We start from the raw sequence: 18,021 nt of genomic DNA on the forward strand, positions 1-18,021 counted from the left end.
CTGTACACTTAGTGCTCCTGCATACTTTGTGATGCCCTGGACAGCGCTTCTCTCCTGGTGTGTTCCCCAGTACGTTACTTCTGCCACATGGATCCCTTGGGAGTTGTTGACTCAAACTTTGAGCTGTCTGGAAAATGTGGTTCATGTGTTGCTGTCTATGGCGTGCTTTGAAGGCTCTCTGCTGTGGTGTGCACACTGGTTCTGGCCTCGTTACTGAAATTAATAACACATGGCCCTATTTCTCTTTTGGATAATGGGGTAGAGATGGGTGGGGACTGAGGTTTCCTGGACAGCTGTAAGGCAGATTTTGGCATTCTTGTGCCAGAAACAGGACTTCACAGTGGTCCAATTACCCAGAGAACTCACTCAGCAGTGCCTCTTGCCTACCCCAGTATGGAGACGTTTCTCCCTGCATCACAAAATAATTACCATAACAGGCAAACCCCAACTACTGAACTACGTTTGCTCATACAGATATTTTAATTTGAAAAGTTAAAAATCTCTGGTACATACAGATTTGGGCATTTGGATTTTGCCCTTGGGGTAGATGATAGAAATACCTTCAGTGCTTGGTGGGTTAAACAGATTTTGCAAACACCGATCTTAACAATTTAAAACAACCTTATGTCCTTGCCCCATTATTAAACACTTTAAACTTAGCTTTTTTTTTTCTTTTTCTTTTCTGACTTCTCTGGATTCTTGCAGTTTTGGTGCTTTCTGCTGAGACTTTAGCTGGAAGGCCACAAAAATCAAAAAGTGGGTAGTTAACATTTTAGGTCTATAAGGACTACAGAAGCAGTGGTGAGAAAGATGGAGAACATGCTGTGATTTGCAGACCTTACTGTATCTAAATTAAGTAGTTGGCTATTAGGCAGAAATTGGTAGATGAATTCTTTCCTGTTATTGGCTCTTTCTGCTCTCTTCTGTGGTCTTGCAATAGGCATATACCTTCTTGCCTTAGAAAAGCCCCTTTTCTTTCTTCATTTGGAGTTGCTTCCAGCCAGGCAGAGCAGCAAATTGCCCTCTTGTGATGCCAAACACAGAAATAAAATCCTGTTCAGAGAGGTAATTCTAAGAGGGAAAACAGTCTCTAGTTAGGAAGACATGGCACCCATCAATGACAACAGGGTGGGGGAAGGTGGAGCCAAGAGACCCATCTTTGAAGGGGGAAGGAGAAGGACTTTTTCAGAAAGGGGGTAATGCACTTAAATTATTCACTGGAGGGTTTTTGGGTTGTGGAGTCCCATTTTGGCCTGAGTAGAAGCTGACCAGATTTGTTGCTCTCGTATCCCACCTGGTACCCGTTTTTTTGCCAGAACAACAAGAATTGGGTTATATATGATGAATCCTAGACATCAGGTTTTGGCTGAATGGAGAACTAAATTGAGAGTTGGTTTTCCTTGCCTTGTGCCCTTATCTAACCATTTTTTATTCAGACATTTTTGAATGCATGATCACGTGGATCTTGTTCAGAGCATAAAATTCTCCTAACATTTATTTATTGAAGCTTACTGCATAGTTGCTATCTGAGTAAAATTATTAAGATATGGCTTCTGTTTTCAAGAAAGTTGTAGTCCAGATCCTTAAGACTTGGTTAGCTAAGACACTGTACAAAATCCAGAGATCCTTCCCAAATCAATTCCTTCAAGGGGAAAATTAGTGCATTCATTCAATATCAAAGTGCTAATTCATTTAACCAAAACTTCAAGAGAGTATACTATATGCCAGGCACTGTTTCAGGTGCTGAAAAGCAGAGAACGTGGAGGTAAACAAGACAGAGAAAGTCCTTGCTCTTAAGCAGTGTTAGGGTGGTCAGGGAGGGCTGTCTGGAGGGAGGCAGCTTCGGAGCCAGGACCTGACCTCTGTGATGATCTGTGAGAAGAAGGGTCTCAGGTGGTGTAAAGGCTCAAAGGCTGGGATGGAGCGTGTTTAAGACAAAGGGAGCCCCTGGCTAGAGGGTGGCGAGTAGAGGCCAGTGGTCTGAGATGACATCAGAGAGGTGGGTGCGGGCCAGATGGTGTAGAGCCATAGAGGCCACAGAAAGGATTCTAGATTCTTTTCTGTTTGCAGTGGGAAGCCTTTGGAGGTGTTTTGAACAGAACAGTTTTGTCTGCTTTAAGAGCCTATTGGCTGTTATGCGGGGGGAGAACTGATGGTTGGGACAGGGGTCGAAGCTGGTTGGGGGGCTACTGCAGTAGTCCGTGATGGCTGGACAGCAGAGAGACGGGGAGGAATGGACAGAGGCTAGCTGATGGACTGATGTGGGAGGTGAGGAAAAAAGGAGTCCTGGGTTTTTGTCTTGAGCTACTGGGCAGCTCAGATGTCTGTTGAGGGGCCAGCAATGTGCCAGAGCTGTCCTAGGCTATGTGCTGAGATGGGTGCTTCCCTTGTGGAGAGTTCCACTCCCAGTAGACACAATTCCTTTAGCCACTCACCTCCTTTTTGGCAGGGTTCACATCCTCAGGCAGCTCCTGATTTTGATTTTTCAGTAGGACTTCCAGAGGGTAATATTTTGGCTCACAATTCAGGGAGAGGGTTGCATTCCTCATGTCCTAGGTAAGATAAGAACGTAGGCAGGATGAAAGACTGTTCAGGGTCTGTGCAGTTCAAGTTCTGTGTGCATAATATTTAACATTTCAGCTGATACCGCTGCCCCCTTTGTGATCATCTTTTAGAGCAATGATTCCCTAAAGCTGGCTGCCTGTCAGAATCCTCTCGGAATCTAAAATATTCAGATTTGGGGGTCAGATCTTGGGAAAGCTAATTCAGTGAGTCTAGGGTAAATCCTGTATAAGCAGTTGGGCTTAAGGCTGTGCTTAAATCTCATTTCAGTACTGTGATCACAGACCTTCTTTTGGCCTGGTGTTTAGGCTCTCCCATTTCCAGCCTTTAAATGACTTCAAATAGAAGTCATCCTGTTGTTAAACGCATTTTAAAGATGCTACCTGGCCATTAGCTTTGGAATCTGGAGTTTGTAGAGCACAAAGGATGGAGCCGCAGACGGCTTGGAGCCCACTACAATGCATTCATCCTAAGGCTAAAGAGCTGTTGGCTTCCTGGCCAGAGGCTGCACTTCTTTTCACCATTGGAACAGGGCCAATGGCGTGAGTTTTTGTGGACTTCACAGTCAGAAACTGTAAGCACATCGTTTGGTTTAGAAGCTTCTTTTTTTTTTTTTTTTTTAATTTTATTTATTTATTTGACAGAGAGAGAGAGAGATCACAAGTAGGCAGAGAGGTAGGTAAGAGTGAGGGGGAAGCAAGCTCCCCATCGAGCAGAGAACCCAACTTGGGGCTCGATCCCAGGACCCTGAGATCATGACCTGAGCCAAAGGCAGAGGCTTTAACCCACTGAGCCAGCCTGTCACCCCTAGAAGCTTCTTATTTATGAAAAATACTACTAGTCAGTTTAGTCTGTCCTGAATGATGGAACTGAATAATAAAATTAGTTTTTGTAGTTTTTGTTTGTTTGTTTTTTAGCTTAAACAACAAACATTCATTTCTCATAGTTCTGAAGGCTTAGAAGCCCAAGATTAAGGTGTCTGCTTCCTGGCTTGTGGGTGGCATTTTCCCAATGTGTCCTCAAATAGCAGAGAGCAAGACAGCAAGTGCTCATAGCATTCCCTTTAAGGGCATTAATTCTGCCCTAAAGGCCCCACCTCCTCATACCATCACATTAGGGGTTAGGGGCTCAACATATGAATTTTGTAAGACAAAATCATTCAGTTCATAATAACAGGTGATTCCTAGGTTATAATTATTTATATCTATGTTTAAATATATATATGATATATAACTATATTTATGTTTATATATGTATATGATAGATATATATTTTTAAGCAGCAAGTCTGTTCTAAATTCTGGAAGGCAGTAAAATGAGGAATTTGGCTTTGAGGCCTGCTTTGCTATTGATTAAAACGACCTCAAATCCGAAGCCCACTAAAGTGATACTAAGGAGGACACGATAGGTTTTCGCCTGTGCTGTGTCTGTAGCGTTTACAGTTTCTCCCTGGCTCCAGCTGCCTGTGTGACTTGCTTCGTCCAAGAGCAAATGCAACTCACAGCAGTGATTCTCGTGATAGCAGCGGCATCTCCCAGCTCTTCTTTTAACTGTTCATAGGATTTTCCTGCCTGAAACAAAAGAGACAAGACAAGACGAGGTGCTGCTTTCAGGGGGAGGGACATCTCAGGCCTCGTCTACCCTTGAGGAAAGCAAAGTAGCTGGGGAATCAGAAGACATTGCAGAGCTAAGCAGAAAAGAAATACCCCTTTCTGGGTCCACACCAGGTCAGGTCCTTCAACCTGATCTGCATTCTTTGCTGGTGTTCCCTAATCCTCCATACAAGACCGAAGAAGACAGAGCAGTTGAATAGGAGTCAGAAAACCTGGCTTCTTCCTAATAGTGACTTTGGACAAATCCCCTTTCTTTTAAGCTTCCACCTTTTTAACATGGGAAGCAATGTTTGCCCCAGCTGTCAGGGTGGTTGTAAAGCTCAGAAAGGAGATGTGTGTGGATAAACTCTCTCAAGCTTTGGTTACTTCCGCACATGGCTTAGTCCTGAGACAAGCTGGGAATTCTCTAACTGGACCTAGTGCCATGGTGGGCAGAAAAGAGAAAGAAAGTACAAATCAAGGGAGTGGAGAAGGGTGGGGGAAATGTGGCCCTGGATTTATTTAGCCTTTGAGGAGGTACCCCGCCTTCCCACTGAGCTATTCGTGCTGAGCTCCTGGGCAGTAGGGAAGTCTCCCCCATTCTCTCTGTTCTTACGCTCCAAACATGAGGGTCCCAGGCCAAGAACCAGCCTGTGAAGATGGGAGGCTCAAAACCCTGTTTGATGATCAGGATCGGTGTGTCGGCATCCCGGCCGCTGGGGTGAGTATGCAGGTACTCCTGGGCCGTGGCAAGGGCTTTCTCCTTCTCTGTGGCATAGGCCTCAGCCCCAATCCACAGGAACACCTGTTGTGGTAGAGGAGGCGTCTTAATGGGCTTTTAGCAAGGACTAAGTACTAAGTGCCCTTCCTTTCCCTGCTCAGTGAACCACAGCCTCAGAGAACTTTCCCAGCCTCGTTTGTTCAGCAGAGAAAGGTTTTTCCCAGAATCAGCTTGGTGTTCATGATGTTCAGTAAACATGTATCTCCTAAATCTACATGTCCAGTCCTGAGCTCTCGTTGAACTTCAGCTTCCTGAACTCAGCTTCTTGCAAGATACCACCTCCCCCCACTACTGGCTGTCTCTAGGAAGTTCAAACAGAACCCCCAAATGTAGCTCTTCTTTTCTAGACTTGTGTCTGTGTCATCCATTCTTGGTCCGTGCTATCCACCCAGTCACAGAGGGCAGTAACCGGGAGCCATCCTCGATGCCGCTGTACTCCGTGAGTCACCAAGGCTAGCTGTTTCCCTCCTATACATTTGTCAATGTGTCACCATTCCCTCCATCCTGGCCTCACTGCCCCTGTGCAGCCCGAGGTGGCCCTTATTCCTCTTACTCGACTGTCACGGTGCTCTCCTGACTGGCCTCCCAGTACATATTCTTCTGTCGTCCCCCCCCCCCCGCCCCGTCCCTCCTCTCCCACACTTTGCAGGGTGATCTGTCGAAAGCACAGGGACCGTGTCATTCACCTGCTTTCCATAGCGTGCCACGATAAAATTCAAACTTGACATGGTAGGTAAGGCTTATACGTACTTCTTAGCTTCATTTCAAACTCTTTTACTCTATCTTATGGTCTGATGATATTGTCGGTAGTTCCTGAATACTAGTCTATTCCATGTCTTGCTTTTTACTTGTGCAATTTCCTTTGCCCAGGATGCTCTCTCTACCTGATTAATGCCCACTTGTCCTTTGAGATTCAACCTGGAAGCCATCTCCTCCAGGAACTCTTCTCTGAACCCCTAAACTATGTTGAGTGCCCCTAATTTGTGCTCCCATGGCACCATACTTCCATCATAGCAAAATGAGATTTTTCTGTCCAGCTCCTCCATCAGCCTGTCGACTCTGAGAGCATGGCGTCTTCACCTTGGTGACCCTACCGACGGTCACTGGAGCACGAAGGAGGTGCTGAGTATGTTTGCTGAGCTGAGCTGAGGAAAATAGGGTGTTAGGGAGCAGTTGCCTTGGAGATCTCCCCTTTAGGCCCCTATATTCCCTAAGAGGCCCATTGCTAAGTGTGGAGCCTGTCGCTGTCTCTTCTAAGAAAAAGAAGTCATGATGAGAAGATGGACTGATTTCCCCAGGGTGGTCAGTTTCAAACAACACTCTGTTCTCCTTATCCCTGGCAAAAAGTGGGCTCTTCCTTCGGTCACCACTGACGGAAGTTTGGTTTGTCACTTGTTCCAAGCTCTCTGGCTGTGTCTTACCTGGTCCCAAGTATCCAGGAGCATCACATCACCTGGATTCAGGTCATCCTGGGTGAAGTCTGTGATCTCTGTGACAACGAACCTCCCAGTCTTATTGGAACATTCAAAGAGACGAGGCTGCACGTCCAGGATTTCCTGCTGTAGTCTGCAATACAGTCTGTTTAGAGGAACTGAGCTACTGAGAAATCATGTGTTTCTTTAAAATTTAAATTCTAGTTAGTTGACACACACTTCAGTATTGGTTTCAGGGGTAGCGTTCGGTGGTTCATCCAGAAATCAGGATTTTCAAACTCTAAGGCATCCTAGAGTTTGTGCAGCTCACAAACCCGGGCGGCAGGGGGAGCCCGTAGGAGGTGACACTGCGTTCCCATACCTTTTGTCGTTAGCATATGCAGTTTTCCCTCCCAGCAGGTCCCAGAACTCAGGCGGCTCCTGGCCCTCGGCCACAGCGTCCTCGGTGCGCTCGCAGAGAAGGCTGGCCAGCTCCTTGGCCATTGCCCGCTCATCTCCACTAGACCCCTGAGAGTGGGATGAGGAGAGCACACGTGTTAGTCGCACACAGACACATTGATGTTGGGGAGGGAGGACCCTGAGTGTACTTGGATCAGCTACCAGGCCACAGTGGCTCAGGATAGGGAGCTAGGTTTGGTCTAGTGCTGGGAAAGGAGCGATAGGGAGAGGAAAAGAGCATGGTGGCAAAGAACAGGACTGGACTCTGAAACCCACAGTGGATGTTGGTCAGAGGCCCCTTTGTTTCACCTTCGGTTGGAATCTCAGCACCTCCTTTTGACTTTTTTTTTTTTAAGAGAAAAAATTTAAATTTATTCTTTAAGTTACATTAAAAATAATTCACTCTTGTTGGTATGCGGTTACGAGTCTTGACCAACACAGAGAATCACGTTATCGCCATCAAAATGCAGCTAGAGAACATTGCCTCAGCCCTGCCAAAATTCCCTCAGGCTACTCCCCCTTTGTCTTCAGACCCTCCCCAAATCCTTAACCTCTGGCAACCACCAATCTGTTCTCCATCAATGCAGTCTGCGTTTTCTGGAATGCTATAATTGGAATCATACACTAGATAGCCTGAGTTTGGCTTCCTTCACTTAGCAGAGGACATTTGAGATTCACCCCTGTGAGGATCAACAGCTCTTTTCTTTGTGTTGTTGAGTAGTAGCCTACCACAGCAATATACCACTGTTTTGTTCATTCTTCATTTGGATTGCTTCCAATTTTGGGTCATGATGAATAAAGGTGCCATGTATATTTGTGTGAAGGTAGATTTTTCTTTCTCATGGGTAAATAAATGCCTAAGCATGGATTGCTGGATCACAGGTGTGTGTTTTATAAGAAACCATCAAATCGTTCTCCAAAGGCTGGATCTGCGTTCCTACCAGCAATGCCCACAAGTCCCAGCCTCCTCACCTGCACTTGATATTGTCAATTTTTTTTTTTTTTTTAGACATTCTGCTAGGCATATGACAGCATCTCTGTGGTTTTCACTAGCATTGCCCTGATGACTATGGTGCAGAGCATTTTCCCTGTCCAGTTCTCTTTTGTAAGACAATTTTGGTAAAACAATTCTGGTGTTTAGTGTAGATGCACTCTAAGTGGAAAAAAACCCACATTTTTAGTGTTTGTGTTCGATGTTAATGCCTGTCCCATTACAATCCAGCAAACTGGTGTGGAAGATTGACTTATCCAGCCTCCCTCTGTGTAGAAGTTTACGGAGCACCTCCTGGGCATGAGCAATGCTGTCAGGGAGTTTCTAATCCTGGGGAACGCTGGCAGATCCTTTAGGAAAAGACTCATCTTCTTGAGGACTGCTCCAGCCTGCCCTTAGTTCCTTCACCCTTGCTGACAGGGAGGTGGGCATAGGGCCAGTCTCCAGTGGGCTGATGTGTCCCCTAGGCCCAGCTGTCTTACCTTGCCATACCACAGGTAGTGCTCTGCCTGGGTCTGTAGCAGAAAGACATCATTGGAGTTTAGGGAGGAGGCAAAGGCTGGAACCTCTACAGCTTTGGTGTTAGATTTGTCATTTCCTTGAATCTGGAAGAGCCTGACTGGTGGATCAGGCTCAGCATTTCCTTTTCTGGAAGTCCCACCCTAGAGAGAAGGAGAAAAGCCAAATCTTGTTCTAAGGGGCACCGTGTGTACAGAGCACTGGGCTAGACATTGTAGAGATTATGGATGAATTTAACCCTGCCTTTGACCTTGGGGAGCTCTCATGCCAACAGGAGAGGTCAGGTGAGCTGGAATTATGGTACCAATAATATTAACTCTCATTCTGAGACTTTTATTGTATACTAGACTCTGTGGCTGGTGCCTTACCCGTATCATTTTGTGGAACCTCATAATAACTGTGAAATAGGTATTTATCTTTAAAGATTTATTTATTTATTTGAGAGAGAGAGCAGGAAAGATAGTGCATGTGCTCCTGACCACGAGGAGGGGCAGAGGGAAAGAGAGAGAATTCCAAGAAGATTCCCTGCTGAGTGTGGAGCCTGATGTGGGGCTCAGTCTCCCAGGACCAAGATCATGATCTGAGCTGAAATCGAGAGTCAGACCCCTTAACTGACTGAGCCACCCAGGCACCCCTGAAGTAAGTGTTTTTTATCCTATGGTACAGATGGGAAAACTGAGGCTTTGCAACCTGGTAAATAAATGACAAGACTAGGACTTACCCACAGGCTGTGTGATACCAAGCATATGACATTACATATTCCTGGTATTGCTTCTGCGAGAGGCTCCATGGAAAAACTGGGACTTGAATTTAAAGGGGGCACATCCAGGGGCGGGGTTGGACAGGGCTGTGGCACACGTGAGGACTAATGGGAGATCCCCTTCACTAGGGTGGGGAGTGTGCGTTAGGCCTCTGAGAGTAACACACCTGCATGGGTAATACGGGTCAGACTGTGAAAGACTTGAATGTTAACTAGGCAGATTTTGAACTTGAAGCCCTGGACAGTTGGGATTCCCGGGAATGTCTCAGAGAGGTTAACCTTCTCGTCTGTGTCTATCCCTGGCCCTGGTCTCCGTCCCTCCTCTCCTATACGCAGACTGACTTACTCGTCTGAGTATTTCTGCTCCTGGCATCACTTTATCTGAGGGGTCTCACCTCAAAGATAACCAGCTTCCCTTTGAAGATGGCCATGAAGTGGCGGGGCTCCTTCCCCATGGCAACTCGGACCTGCACAGGCGCCCCGTCGAACTGCTGATCCACTTCCACTGCCTGGTATGCTGAGGCCGTCACCTCGTCCTTTGAGGCGTGGCGGCCCTGCAGGGGTGAGAGGGGAGTAGTGGGTCCCGGCTACCCCTTGCCCCTGCCTGGTGCCCGGAGGAAGCATGGAGATCCCAAGTTCAGAGCCTGCATCAGGCCTACCTGCCAGATATACAGGATGTAGTGTGGCTTCCCATGAATCTTGTACGTGTAGAGAACCAGATAGCAGTCTCCTCCATAAAAAAAGCCGTACCACTGATGCTCCACAGGGACCAGCTCCAGGTTTTCAATCCTCCAGACCTGGACACAGAAGAAGACGCAATTTCCCAGAGATGAGGTCCCTATTTGAAGAGATGGCCGCCCGAAGGGAATGGGAATCCAGGCGGGTGAGGCCCTAACATCCACCCACAGCACAGCTTCCCCCTCTGGTTCTTCTTTCCCAGTTGTGAGGGCTTTTCCCGTTTGCAGTTTGCATGATTTGAATCCCGAGGAGAACTGGGTCATTCCAGCTCAGTTGCATCCCTGCCGTGGCTCTGAGGTAATTTGACTGTTTCTGCCAGTGGAGTCATTGATAGCCTGCGGTGGCGGGGAGGGGGGGTAGCAGCCTCTCACTTCCCTGAGGGGTTGTGGGAAAGCGTGGCAGACTGTGGCCACCCCTGAGAGAGGACTCCTGAGTTCCCAGAGGTGAAACCAAAAGCAAAGCGGAGCAGAGTCACCGGCTCCTCTGGCCTCTCCAGCAACACGGCTAGGAGGGCCGCAACTGCCTGCCCTGAGATGCGCATCCCTGACTTACCTCAACTTTCCCGTTGCCATCGTCCACCATTCTTTCCTGGGCTGCGACCTCGGGCTTGGTGTGCAGCAAAGTCACATCAAATTTATCCTGGAAAACTTTCGCTGCAGAGGAGGGGTTGGGAGAAGCCAGGTGAATGAAGAGCGTCTGTGCCTGCCTTTCTAGAATGTCCCTGCCATGGGAAGGCCACCAGGGGAGCAGTCTCAGTCTCACCGATTTTACCGACACCAAAAGTTTTCCCCAGGCCCACGGTCTGGTCCTTCCCTGACCACTTCTGGAACAGCTGCTTGAACATGGCCGACTCAGCACCGTCGTTGATCGTCTCCACGTTGGTGCTGCTGGGGTAGCCCTTCATCTGGATGAAGTGCTGAAGACACCCCCCACACCCCGAAAGGCAGGTCAGTCAGGGAAGGCACTGGGTTCTTTGCTTGTCTGGTGACTCACCCCTTGGAAGCCAGTTTGTGGGACTGCCCCCTTGTGGGAGCCAGAGTCAGATGCTAACTCACTCATGTCTAGGCACCAAGTTATCTGCCTCAGGGAAAGGACTGAGGGGAACATTTGCCTATCTCTGGCTTGGCCTGTCATGATTATTATTATTATTATTATTATTATTTTTTGCAAGATCCTCTATACTGTGTTTCTGCCGCCCTCATGCACTCCATTGATTCTGTGCCACATCCATTTGTTCATTTATTGTTGTGTAAGTGCATCCTGCTGGGTTCACCTGCGTAGGTCTGGACAGTGTCCTGGGCCCCTTGAGGACAGGGCTGTTGCCCATGAGGTGATATCCCCTTCGATAGCAGCAGCCATGTCTACTGAGCAGGTGTAGGTGCCGGGTACCATTCTAAGTGCCCCACAAACGTTACTGACCCCTCAGAACAACCCAGGAGTTGTCTCTCAAACCTGGATTTATCCCCAGGTTGTGGATCTGACTGAAGTCTGTGTATGTAATGGTGAGGTTGTAAGCCCAAGTGCCTCGTCTGGCTCTCTGAACTAATATGACATGGTCCTGACAGAATTCTGTGGACATATCGCACAGCTTGTAGCTCCTACCAGGGCTTTAGACATGGCTGTCTGTTTCTCGGTCTTTGTGGCTCCTCTTCCCTTCCACACATAGATCTTGGTTCCACATTGGTCTAAGATGTAGCAGTCCTGAAGCGGGCAGGGATAGAGGTGGTTACAGCCAATCAGGACCATAAGGAAGATCTCTGAAGCCAGGTCTGGCTGCAGAAGCCGCACCCACCCACACTCTACTCACGTCATGGTTCAGTAAGTCCTGGACCAGTGGCCTTGTCGCTACCTCTGTGACCGCCAGCTGCCCAGCAGAGTCCGAGACACTGGAAAAGAGGAGAAATTAGCCTGTGCCTTCTTTTCTGCAAAGCGTCTTGCAGTCAATTTGGTATTTTGTTGGCTTCGTTTCAGTAGTTTCTGGATGAAGTTTGACTTCTTATGACAGGCGTGGCTTGAATGCAGACAGGAGTGTGATGGATTCTGTTCTTGGGAGGACACTTGGGTGCATCTCTCTCCCGAACATGATCTCCTCCACATCCCTGGGCATGGATAGACCCAAGTAAAGGAAGAGTGTCCTCAAGAGACCATGAAGGGTTGCTGACAAGAACAGGAGATAGCTGCCTCCTTGAGTAGGGAACACTGAGCTCCTTCTGAAAGCTGCATTTGAAAAGGATTAAAGGAAAACCAGATGCCTGGGGATACCTGGGTAGCTCAGTCTGCTTTCGGCTCTGCTTGGGTCAGGATCTCAGGGTTCTGGGATCAAGCCACCTCCCTGCGTATGTGTGTGTGTGCGTGTGCATGCATGCTCTCTCTCTCAAATAAATACATAAAATCTTAAGATAAAGCCAGATGCCTGTACATAAAGTGAGGAGCCAAAGCACCCGCTACCCCAGCTTCCAGCTGGCAGCCAGGTTTAGTTACTCACTGATACAACATGATGTTTGATTTCTGCTGCTGATCTATGATCTCATCAGGCACGGCAGGCTTGATAACAGAGCGCCGGCCGAGGGTGTCCTGAAGGACCTTCATCAGCTCCGGACTGGCTGCCTCCTTGTCTCCCTCGATCACACCTATCTCAGCACGGCCCCCTCGTTCCCTGTCGCGGATATCCTTTGCCAGAAGCATAGCCTGTCAAAGAAGCCCAAGGAAGCACTCAGTCCCCCTGGGTACCCTCTGGCACTTGCAGGTTTTGGCGGGGAGTGACCTGGGTCCCAGACACAGGAGTTATTCTGTCGCTTAAGACCCCGGGGTGAGTCACAGACTTAGGCACTTGGCCTGTCTCTAAAAAAGATTCTCCAAGGCAGGGGTCTGTCTTCTCATGGGAGTCAGCAAGGAAGGATGACGGAAGAGGCAACTGAGAGAGTGCACGCCCCATGAGTGGGCCTGAGGTCTCGAGAGAAGGTGGCGAGACTGGGAAGAACCGTACCTTGAGTCGCTCTCCGCTGTTGCTCTCTGGGCCATTCCACTGGATGATGACCTTTCCGAGGTCCAGCAAGAAGACATCACCTTGGTTAAAACTGTCCCAGCTCATGTCCACCTGTGGACAAGGAGACATTATTCAGGAGGAATTCTGAAGTACCTGGTGGGGAGGCTCCCAGCCTAGGACCGACAGTGGGCAGGGCTTACCTCCGTGGCCCTGATGTTTCTTTTCCCCTTCACATGTAAGAGCCGCTTCACATCATAGGTGTTAGTCTCCACATGCTTCATCCCAGAGGACACACCCCCCTTCTTGTAGCTGAGGGGATATCCAGATAACCCCTAGTTACTTAGGTGCTAGGGACTGGGGAGACTGGTTAGATAGACACAGCCTCTGCCCTTGGGGCAGCAGTAAATAAGCAAGGGAAACAGAGAAGGTGGTAACTGCCACCCCAGAAGGAGACTCCATGACAGCCTTTTTGACAGAGTGGTCTGGGCAGTCCTCTCCAGAGGACTGACATTCAAGCTAACATATTAGGAGGACTAGTGTTCCAGCACTACAGGGTGAGGACCCCATAGCATGGGCTTCATTGGTTCTAGCAACTGTCTGAATCTCAGCATGGGACAAGGAGGGGGCACAGGGAAGCAGTCATGACACTATGCCCTTAAGACAAACCTGCTTGGGGAGTCTGATCTCCTGGCCCCCAAGATTCCCCCAACCCCCGCATCCATCCCAAATGCCCTGCACCTGCAGGACGAGCAGAAATCCAGTGGGACATTGCTCTCTGGTGACTCATGGGGCATGCTGTGCCCAGCAGGTCCTCAGTCAGTAAGACTGCCAACCAGCAAGAAGCGCCTTGGACCAGCCTCAGATCTCTCGAGCTCCTTGGAATTCCTTTTTGTTTTCAATCTCACGTGCAAAGTTTGGAGTTAAACCCCTCAGTTTGTGGAACATTATCACTGTCCTTTCCAAGACCCCTCTCCTGTTGTCAGTATTTATGCATTCCCTCTTCTCTGCGTATACTCTGCCCCCCCCCCCCCCAGACACCCCCTCCAACCATAGAACAACTGCCTTTTTATTTTCATTCGGGTAAATGTTTCCTGTTGTTTTGTGGGTGTGTATTTTTTTTAAAACAGAAGTTGGCACTGTTCTATATTTCAGGCCCATTTCTTACTTTGGTCACTAAGTACCATGTTTTTAAGGGCTGTCCACTACTCAGCAGGGCATCTGCTCCACGGCCTCCCTTTGCTGCCTGGACCCATGCAGTACTTTTCCCCGTCCTGTCTCCCCGTGAGGGGCCCTTAGGGCTTCACACGACCAGTCCTGACCCCGCTGTGAACATTCTGGCTCATGAGCCCTTGTGGAGCTGGGTGCATGAGAGGTCCCCTGAGTTATACACCCTGGAGGGGGACTGGCTTCAGTGACAGCAGACTGCCCTACAGCGGGCCGTGATCATCCTCCACCCCTCCACCCACCTCAGGCCGCCCCCCAACCCCTGCCGCCCTGAGGGGCACTCAGGCTCCTCTTTCCCCACAGCCATGCCGCTGCTGGCCTCCGCCCTGCCCTCTAGTCTGCCCTGCTCTGGTCTAGGTGAAGTGATAGCTTTATTTCAATCTGTGTTTCTCTGATTCTTCGTATACCTTTTTGGTTTCCTCTTTATAAACTGCCATTTATGTTCGGGCTCTGATGGAACTACTCACATGATGCCCTGCTTGAAGTAGCCATGGAAGGTGTCAGACTCATGGTACTGGACCTCTCGGTGCTGCACGGGGCTGCCCCCCAGGTAGTCATCCAGCTGCGTGGTGTAGATGGCTGCGCAGGCCTGCTCGTCCTGGGAGGAGTCCTTCCCGATCCAGAAGTGGATGTCCTGGGACAGGAGGCTGCCCACCCTCCGTGTCTGGGGTGTCCAGAGAGATGAGGTCAGGGGCCAGCTCACCTAGCCCCTGCTCTGCTGCTGGCCCCCAGGTGTGGGAAGAACACGGCCATGGTGGCTCGTGGCCCACCTCAGGCAGGCTCTGGGTCTCTCTCCCTCTCTGCAGCACCCCTGTCCAGACCTGGTATGTGGCTCAAGCTCTGGCAGGGGCCCAGAAGTCCTCCCACATTTGGCGAGAGTGGCCAGCTTACTGTCCTCCGACTACATGGAGACCGTGGGCATCTTTTCCAAGCTGAGCCACAGACAGGCCTTGCTGGTCCTTCACGCCCTGCACTGCCGTGCTGACACAGAGCCGAGCTGTCCCTCTGCCCGGCTCTGCCGGCACTGTTCCTGGGTGATACTGTTCCCTCTACTAGAATGAGCATTTGGAGGCGTGGCCTTGGATTTACCTGGTGGGCCTCCATACCACTTTACTGTGGGGGCTGGGCCCTGGGAGGGAGAGGTGCCGCTTGCCGAGTCCTCCCTGAGGTTTAGACCAAGGGCCCCATGCCCTAAGAATGGCCTTTGATAGTCAAAATAGGGGCTTGTTCTGTACTGACACCGAGGGAGAGTCAAGAGCGATACCAGGAAACGGATTAGCACCAGCAACAGGCCTCGGTGGAACCCAGGAATGGCTCTCGGGGGAGAAGCTCATGGGAACCAGGGGTGGGGGGGCTCACCGAAAGGATGACGTAGCAGTCCCCCTCATAGAAGTTGCCATGGGCGCTCAGGGGTACTAGCGCCAGCTCCAGTTTCTGGAAGGACAAGGGCTGTGATAGTCCACTGCCCACCCCCCAGCCTCCATCATCTGGCACAGGTGGCTGGGGAGAGGTAGGGAAGATGTCCCTGCTGATCCTAGCGGGCATGGTGGCCAGCCACAGGATTAGTGGGCCCACCCCTCTAGCTTCTGCTGAGCTCGGCCTGCGTGGCCCCAGGGCTGAATCTGGGTCCCTGTCTTCACCCTACCCCCCTCCCCACCACCTGCTTGCTCTCACTATACTGGGAGGAGCCTTGTGAGCTCCTCCAGCCCTTTGCAGGGAGAAGAGCTTTGTCAAATCCCACTCTGAGCAGCTGCACCAGTGTCTCCAACACAGTTCTCCAACCCTGACCTCCCAGAGCCGGGCAAGGGTCATGGCTGTGAATAGAACGTGGGAGTTCTGGGGGGCTAGGAGAGGTGAGTGCCAGTGGTGTGTGGGGCTCCATGCCCAGCATTCTGCATTGGAGTCTGGGGGTGAGGACTTGATGTGTCCCTTGTGCATATGGCTTGTCTCAGGAGAGCCATTCACATGGCCTCAGGGATTTCTGTAGTCATACTTGCTTATGTATATTCTACACGTGTGTTAAATGTAACAATGTTAAATATACCATAAGTAACTTTTAGTTCCTATTTTGAAATAAACAGGGAGCCTTAAGGGCTCTGGGTTTTAGGCAACCACCCCTCCCTGGCCTCAGAGCAAGGAGGAGGGGTGCGGGGAGAGGGGTTTCTTACATCTGACAGCTGGAGTTGCCCAGGCTAGGGCTGTTCCCAGTTAGATTGCTGGAACTCGAGGCCAGCCGGAGGAGCTCAAGCCCAGGTGGGGGAAGTGATGAGTGGCACCCTGATCTATGCAGTAACCTCCGTGCCCCCCTCCCCCCACCCCACTAACACTTGGCAGGAGCCAGGGTACCCTGTGAAAGACAGGTTTTCCCTTTTTTGGACAGAAACAGCCAGGAGTCTTGGGTCTCCTGGGTGGGCCCACGCCCCACCCATTTCTCTAGGGCATTTACTGGAAGTGCAGACTCACTCACTGAGCAGATGGCAGGATAAAGGGCAAGCTTCATTTTGCTTGGAGCCCTGCTTTCCAGGGCTAAAAGCATTTCCTCCACCTGTCACCACCTGCTTCAAGTACCCAGGAGGGGTCAAGGATAGGAAAAGTTGACTCTGATGTTGCCCCATTGCTGTTTCCAAAGGCAGGAGACTGAGGGAGTACCAGGGCTGTCGTTTAGCAGACTGGGGTGACCAGAGACCACCCCCACCCAGATCCTGTGTGAGCAGGAAAGTGTGACTGCAGCCCAGCTCACCTCTATTCTCCAGGTGATGATCCCAGGCTCGTTGCCCACAGCCCTGAAGGCGCTGCTCAGAGACATGGCGCGCGTCTTTCCAGGACTGCAACATCACAGAGTGAGGGCGGGAGATGATGCCTCTTGCATCAGGCATCCCTCCAGCTTTTCCCCTAAGTCATTTCCTAGTCTCTTGTCAGTCATCCTGCCACATCCTTGTGGGACACCCTGCACCACTTCATGGCAGTGGGGGAAATGACTTGTCCAAGTTCCCACAGTAAGTCTGGCTGCACTGGGGGGCGCTCCTCCCAGAAAGAAGGTCAGCTTCTCCCTTGCCACTTCCGTTGTCAAGAGCTCTGGTAAAAGCCATGGTTATCTACTGTGCGAGATCACTTTATGTTACGTCATTTAATTCTTATAAACTGAGTAGATTTTCAGCTTACATCATAGGCTAGTTGAGGTTTGGAGAAGTTAAATAATTTGCCTGATGTCACACACTAGAGTGAAATCTGTATCTGGCCCTAAAACTTGCGCTTTTAGTCACTTTGAAGTTGTGTAACCCGTCTGCCTGCAGTAGCACGCGGGAAGAAAAGCTTGTATCAGGGTATCTCCAAGCAGGGCTGCCTTCTCTCATTCGTTCAGTCCAGCTCTGCCCAGGGTCCTCACTTACCAGGTCTGCTGTCAACTCTTTGATTTCCTCTTTAGGCTTTTACTTTCCAGACTTTCTCTTTTAAGGAAACTGTCCTAAAACTCAAATAGCCCATCTTGCTTTTGTTCTCTGACAAATATATTCCCTGTGCCTCGCAGAAGAGGGAAAGTAACATGGCTGAGTGGGGTGTGGGACCGAGTTTGGGGCACCCCCTGGGTCCCCTCCCACATAGACCTGCAGGAGCTGGTGGTGGCCATGGCCGCTCACAAGGCAGGGTGGGGAGAGGGAGGAAGTGGAGAGAAGTGTGGGAGGATGGGGCACCATCTATGTTCAAGGCGTGTCTAGGCTTAGCAAGGACTTCTACGCATTCATGCTCATGGAGCTTTGCATTCATGCTCATGGAGCGGCTTTGTATCATCAAAATGCCTGCCTGGTTCTTGCTCTCAAGGAGCTTGAATTCCGGTAATACCTATAACTGATGAAGGCTCTCAACAGGCATAGGAAAAAAGATGTGCTTAGTGGATTTACATAAAGTAAATAAGCAAACACAAAACCCAAACCACAACCCACCCAGAAAGGGCTGCACCGAGTTTTGCAATCCAGAGGCATAAAGCGCTTTTAAGAGGAGCC

The 18,021-nt window shown here is 49.9% G+C and overlaps 1 protein-coding gene across 1 annotated transcript; it reads right to left on the reverse strand.

The window, feature by feature from the left end:
• Window positions 1-457: 457 nt before the first annotated feature.
• Window positions 458-16,829, reverse strand: AVIL (advillin). Its single transcript, XM_059403581.1, has 19 exons — window positions 16,764-16,829; window positions 15,383-15,457; window positions 14,491-14,687; window positions 13,000-13,108; window positions 12,800-12,910; window positions 12,299-12,501; window positions 11,621-11,699; window positions 11,416-11,514; window positions 10,576-10,729; window positions 10,366-10,466; window positions 9,735-9,872; window positions 9,471-9,629; window positions 8,279-8,458; window positions 6,729-6,874; window positions 6,356-6,500; window positions 4,770-4,958; window positions 4,064-4,132; window positions 2,436-2,552; window positions 458-1,071 (listed from the first exon to the last, which is right to left on the reverse strand). The coding sequence occupies exons 1-19, from the start codon at window positions 16,827-16,829 to the stop codon at window positions 958-960; spliced, it is 2,451 nt and encodes an 816-aa protein (XP_059259564.1). The 3' UTR covers window positions 458-957.
• Between the last annotated feature and the right edge of the window lie 1,192 nt (window positions 16,830-18,021).

This window comes from Mustela nigripes, chromosome 6, assembly GCF_022355385.1.
Source record: "Mustela nigripes isolate SB6536 chromosome 6, MUSNIG.SB6536, whole genome shotgun sequence".
Lineage (NCBI taxonomy): Eukaryota > Metazoa > Chordata > Mammalia > Carnivora > Mustelidae > Mustela > Mustela nigripes.